The 6,724-nt window shown below is 43.8% G+C and overlaps 1 protein-coding gene across 5 annotated transcripts in view; it reads right to left on the reverse strand.

Moving 5' to 3' along the window:
* Nucleotides 1–6,724, reverse strand: part of NPHP4 (nephrocystin 4) — a 104,555-nt gene that overhangs the window by 5,472 nt on the left and 92,359 nt on the right. For all 5 annotated transcript variants that reach the window (XM_025206412.1, XM_025206411.1, XM_025206413.1 and 2 more), the window contains 4 exons: nt 5,607–5,692; nt 4,251–4,336; nt 3,259–3,430; nt 270–449 (listed from right to left, as the gene is read on the reverse strand). In XM_025206412.1, the coding sequence (XP_025062197.1) occupies nt 270–449; nt 3,259–3,430; nt 4,251–4,336; nt 5,607–5,692 (524 nt within the window). The remainder of the gene's footprint in view (nt 1–269; nt 450–3,258; nt 3,431–4,250; nt 4,337–5,606; nt 5,693–6,724) is intronic.

Consider the following 6,724-nt stretch of genomic DNA (forward strand, 5'->3'; position numbering starts at 1 on the left):
CCGGCTCGCGCCCGGCAAGGACGGGACCGGGAGCCGGCCCGCACAATACCAATGTATACGCCACAGCACCGGGTGCTTTTAAAAGGGCACTTCTAAGACTGGGGAAGGGTTTCTAATCAGTGCTCGATTTAAAACATACGTGCCTAATTCTGTTCTCATGCACACCAGTGTGCCTTTTAAAAGTGCCCGGCACTGTATCACATGTACACGTACAAATGCCTATTGTGTCCAGGGCAAGTTAAGTCTCTAAACAATAAGAACCAACGCACCTTGGAAATGAGAGGCTGTCGGCAAGATACACAGACCAGCCAGGAAGACACAAGCTGATGGTACTCCACATCCACGAGGTTGAGGTAGATAAATTTGTTGCCAGTTTTCTGAGGCCTCACACCAATGTGCAGATCTTGCACTCCATGCGGAGGGAGAATAAATATGCCTTCTGGGTCCACCTACAGGAAACAAGCAAAACGCTCATGAGCAAATCTGCCCACAGCTCAGCACAATGACCAAGTCACAGGACCCCAATACCAAAGGGGTAGACAGTGCCTCCCTGCCACTCAGGAGAGGAATCATCAAAAGACTTGATCAGAATCCTCCTCCTTTCTGCTCCTGGAAATTAGCTCTCAACATAAATCATTCTAGCTCTAGTGTTTTACATTACAAATGCATGAAGGGACCATTCAGATGAAAAGGAGAGATGGGCATCAGTGGTGTTTTGGTCAGAGTTATCTTCACCATGTGTATAATACACCATTAAGTAGTAACAGCATGACAGATGATGGAAGGAGATATTCACCTGAACTTATATATGCTCCATGAGAGAACTTTTTCAAGGCACCAAACTGGTGTCCTTTGATCAAGTTAGAAAGAAAGTTAATCTCCTGCACCCCCATAGACTCATTTGGAATGTAAATTAGATGCTGATAAAACAGAGAGCATGTGTATTTCTGGCATGGAAATGAAAGCCAACTGCATTAATGAATTAGAGGCAAACTTTATTTTAAAACTCTGTCTTGGCTGCATAATCCACTGCGCTGCTTTGGCTAACAGAATGAGTTCCAGTAACAAAAATGCTGTAATCAACATCTGAACTGCATGCCTGAGGTAAAAAAATTCACCCTTGTTATTGCCCTACGGCTACTTGATTATAGGATCAAAAAAGGATCTATTCAGAGAGTGCTGTCAGTTTAAATTATGTCTGATGTATTCAATGCTATGAGAATAGCAGATGGTCCCTGAATATATTGTGGTTTTGGTAAGATATATTTTACTGCCACAGCCACCCTTTTTACTTTATAAATTATACAAGTGCATGCACGCAACCGTTAAGCAAGAAGAGCTGTGCTGTTTTGTGGATTTTTAACTAGCATTTGTAAAGAGGCACCAGGTGCTAAAAAAATAAAAACTCTTCTCTATGAGTGCTATCGATACTATATCTATTAGCAGAGAAGAGACCGATTATCTGGAAGGAAAGGGCAAGTTATTTGTGTAGCTGGAGCTTCCTACTTAAGGTGGAAAGGATACTGTCAAAGTAATAGACACTTTCATTTTAGATGCCAAACAGATTTCTGATCCTGATAAGAAACCCATGCAGCACTATGCAACAAGCAATACGGTGGGGGCGGGGGGGTGCAGAGGGAGTTATTCTACTGGGAAAGTTGTGAGCCTTATCCGGCAGGGTCTAAAGCTTTCCTCAGCTGCCAACAAGCATTTCCTCACATTAGCATGGTATTCACATTCAGAAATGAAGATGCTTATCAGCCTGCTCCTTGGGCTCATCTGTACATCTTTAATGAAAAGCATTCACCAAGGCAATATAGTGCATCAAAAAGAAACCCTGCATTAACACAGGCACTGGATGCAAGTGCAAGGCCTGCACTTCCAAAGGTGTTCTCTAATTCTGAGGGACTCTACTGTTTGTTGGCCAATTTTGGGATCTCAGGTCTAGATTTTCAGAGCTAGTGAGTACCCACAATCCAGCTGGCTGCAGTAAGAGCTAAGGATGTACCTCACTTCTGAAAATTCAGCTACATGTCTCCAGACGACCAGCTAAAAATGGAGGCAAATTTAGTAGCCACTCTTTCAACATTTGGGCTAGAACTAATTAATACTGGTGGAGCAAATTGCAAGGAGTGTAAAGGCCACTTAAAAGAGGCCAGTTCTACATGGCAGGATGACGTACAGTGTAAACTCTGAGTAAAGCTTGGAACTCACTGTCTCATTATGAGCACCAGCTCACCCAAAACCCTGCCAGACCCAGCGAAACAGGAAGCAGCTAAAAGTAAACTCAAAGGGCATGTCCCCACATGCAGGGACACGAGCTTGTAGAGACACAAATTCATGCCACTGCTTTGTGCTCCAGCGCACACCTCTGCACGTGTACTTCGGCATGCAGCAAACTGTCCTGGCTAGGGGTAGGGGAAGCTGATGCCAGCACCTGTGGTGACCCCAGTAGTATTAGCTGATGTTCTGATGCAGCAGGGGCACAGATCCAGGGGCACAGAACCTGGCCAGCAGCCAGAACATTAGTCTGAACAACCAGCCCTCCACATATTCTGGCGCATGCTATGGACATGTGCACTGTGCCACTTTTTTGCAGTGGTGTTTTTTGTTACCAGAATATCCTGCTTTAATGTTCTGGACATGCAGTTTGTGGCACCACAAAGAGGCTTGCAGCCCCACAAACTGTACGTGCCTGCATGTTTGGATGCATCCAAGGTGTTCTGCTCCAATCCATAAATCAGTTTCGGGACGGGCATTAGCTTTGGGCTCGGCCAATGGGATTTCTCTCCCAGTTTGCAGCTAGGAGGACAGAATTTAAACATTGATTTTTTTTTTAATTGATGGGTTAGTAATGGAGTTTGTGTTTCTTTTATTATTCACATTTATAATTATGACTAAATGAATTCTAAAGAAATTATTAGTCGTAAGATAGTCTCATTAATTCAGATAATTTGCCCTCTGGGGTTTTGTACCAATGATCCTACACATGACAGCTTTAATCAAAAGATAATTATAACGAAGACTTTATGGTAGTAAATTGTTCATAATTCCTAATGGGATTTGCTTCATACTGGATGGGTTATTTTCATTGGTGTTGTCAATTAAAATCTTTTAGTTATTCTAACTAGAGAAAAGTCCACACATTTTCAGTTCACCACTCCCTGTAGTTTCCTCCGAATCACTGGTTTCTCTTTGCAGTCGGGAAGGTAAAGAGGCAGTAATATAAAAGGTTGCTCAGAGCATAGTGGCTTTTACCTTCAGCTCCTGCATGTGAGAGGTATAAGCTTTCACTTTCCTGATCGCCTGTGTGCCCCTGAGTACCAAAGACAGGCGAGTCAACTGTCCAGTCACGCAGCTGACGTCCACCCGCTGTAGTGAGTGGAGATAAAACTGCCAGATCTGGAGGGGAGTAGCCAGCCACGCGTCCCTGAAGCAGAGAAAAGAGATGCCTATGATGATCCGTCTGAAAGGAGGGGGGGTTGTTACAGGGAAGACCATTCCAAGATGCATGAATGACACAAACAAGTGCACATGTAGAGTGGGAGGTTGTCCTTTTGGCATCCTCTACACACAGCACACATGCATGCAGGCCTTTGCAGAAACTGTGTGATGGCAAATAAAAGATATCTTAAGAGACATGAGAACTGGACATGTTCTAGGTAAACTTTCCAAAATCCCCCAGGTTCCAGGATGAATCAAGCTGACAAGTTGCCCAATGGCTAAAAGGCATGCACACACATCAAAACACCCACCACCCCTTTTCAGAGCAGGACAGAGTTAGGGAAATTATTTTAAAAGGAGCAAATCTTCTTCTTTCTACCTGAAGGCTCCTCGCTAGTACACAGGGCAACAAAACTGGGCTATGAGCCCTGCTATGGGGAAACAAGCACACACAACTACTATTGAGGTAAGCAAGCTCTCTTCAGCTTACCCTTCTATTTATGCCCATCAGGGAAACATCTCCTACAGTAACAAATGGTTTCTCAGAGAACATGTGCGGGATTTAGATTTGGTTGTTGTAGGCACAGGGGCTCTAGTCGCTCCTACCTAAGAAGACTTTAGAGTCTTCTTGAAGTCTCCCACCCCAATCCCAGACCTCTACCAAGTGAATTCAAAAGTCTTCTCCTACAGAACTGTCAAGAATGGGAACTGGGGCACTGAGAATGCTCTGTGTGTGTTCCCTTCTTTGCTCTCACAACATCACTGGATAATTATTTTCCTTTCGCTTTTTGGATTCTCCTACTTACGTGTAAAAAGCAACAAAGAATGTTTTGATCTGTGGACTTGGTCCTCCAGCTACTTTTAAAAACACATCCTGTGGTTCCCCGGGACCCTGTATACAGAAATCAGAGTGCATCATTTGAATAGTTAACCTAAAGATCAAACCAGCTAATGAGGACTCCAGGGGTTCCTTTTCTCTCTTCAGACCCCCACCCCATTTCCACAAACAAGAGCTTCAGAACCCAGCTAAACTGTTTTATTAAGTATTATACAGCTTGGGTGAGCTCTTCCAGTATTTTTAATTACAAAAGATGATACAAATGGCGCTCACATTCTGGGTCTGTTTCAGTAATTAAATTTTGGAGAGTTTTCCCCAAGTTTTCTAACAAGCCATAATCCAATTACTATGCTAACACATTTCTGCAACGGCAATTAACAAGAACCTTCATTACCATCCACATTTATATGCGTGAGTTTATTTTTCATTTAAATCCCAACCAGCTGAAAAGAAGCCCAGGGAACTTGAAAATCAAAGGCAAGAAACTATGGAGAGGGACCCATCATGCACTGCGCATCAGGGAAAAATACTAAGGGGTTTATAAATAAACAGCTTTTCAGGCCTGATCCAAAGCCTATTGAAGTGAATGAAAATAATCCAACTGACTTCTGAGGTGCTTCAGATCAGACTGGTACAGATATGAAGGCCTGGGAGAGATCAGGCACCACTTCAGTGGTAGAGTATTAGCATCACCTGAAAGAAAATGGATCCAAGGCCAAGTGCTCTATTTATCTACTTCTCTTTCTAGGTATTCCTTGACCTTCATCTTTGTAGAACTGGAGTTCTTGGGCACTTGGATGCTGGCTTGAAATCTAGTGGAAACAGCAGCAAAGTAGCCCAGCTTTGGGCACTAGTTTGGTAGTCCACTAACTAGGGATAACTTTGTATTTCTGTACATTCTCTGTTGGTTCTAGAGCCTCTGAGTTAGAAAAAAGGATTTACCTGCAGCACTTAAAAAAGAGACTGGGCATTTTCTTAACAATGGTGGTTTCCACCAGTGTTATAAACTAAGTGCCATTTCTTCCTATCGACAATACAGTGCAACATGGTGTATGAGGCTGTACGATGCAACATTAAGCCTGCATTGCTAAAATGAGAAATACAGACTAGAGTAAGGCTTCCCCCTGCACAATTATAAGGGATTATAGCAGTTGTAACCTAATACCATCATACTGTAACATTAAAGATCAATAAATCCCAAGTGGTGTTAGTAGTACATGGTGTTTCTGCCTCAGACAAAACAACACTCAATCAGTAGAAGGAGCTAGTGAAAGGTGGAGGATGCATGTTCATAGATTTCAGTTTGCCATATTGTGGACAGTACCATTTTTTTTGTCTCACAAACGATGTTGGGGTCACTGCAGCGGACGTACATCTCGGGTTCCCCTCCTGGCACTCCAGCTGGGGCACCTAGAGGGGAAGAAAGGCACAAGAGGAAACAATGCTATCATTGTAGAGTCATAGCGCATGGAATCAGCAGAACCCCAACACACTAGGGCCTGTACAAACACAGAACAAAAAGAGAGCCCCTGCACAACCAAGAGTTATAATTAAGTATACTGCAATCAGATGGATCACAACAGACAGCAGAGCACCAGTGACACAATACCAGTCAACGTGATGGAGAGTGGTCACCAGCCTCATATTGCCCAGTTTTCTGAAGCCTCCAAGACAAGAAAGAGCACCACTGAGAAAGCTGTAGGAAGATACTGCAGTGGCTTTGCAGTATGTCAGAGAGCACCTCCTAAGCATGAGAAGCAGCAGGGGAGACACTACAATAGTGCTTATTAAGGGGTGCATCTGAAAGTCTTACTAGTGGGCAATGGGGATTGGACTCAACCTCTTTGCAGGTGAATGATGATCATGGTGGGGAGAGGCTGTGAGGGGACCGGGAATGAAGACAAGCCATTGGGTAGAATGGAAGGGAGACAATTAAAGGTGATGCAGCTAAAGCAGTAGACTTACAGCAGCCTGCCAGAAGGATATCAGTAAGGCAAGGCTGCACTTGTCAAGGCCAAAGAAGAGGATGTTGCAGTATTCAGGATATGTAAGGGACAAAGTCTGGACAGGACTTCCGGTTAGAAGCATGGATGGGAAAGGCTGGGTTTTAGATAAATTAGAATGAAATAATCTGTAAGGTTTAGACACTGTCCAGAAATGGAGCCCATATGAAGGGACTGAATCAAAGACAGGTCATTGCTGGTATGACTGGCTGAGTAAAATTACCATCCACAAGGCTCCAGGTAGGAGGCAACAGAGAGGGATCACAGGAAAGCAGGGCTGGAAGGGACCTCACAAGGTAATCTAGTCCAACCCCTCACTCAAGGCAGGATCATCCCTGACTAAGCCATCCCAGCCAAGCTTCTGTCCAATAAGTTCTTGTAAATTTTATGGCAGGAAGATTAAAAGCACTCTTGCTACTATGACACATAGGCCCCCACA

Source organism: Alligator sinensis, unplaced genomic scaffold, assembly GCF_000455745.1.
Source record: "Alligator sinensis unplaced genomic scaffold, ASM45574v1 scaffold322_1, whole genome shotgun sequence".
In the NCBI taxonomy this organism is placed as follows: domain Eukaryota; kingdom Metazoa; phylum Chordata; order Crocodylia; family Alligatoridae; genus Alligator; species Alligator sinensis.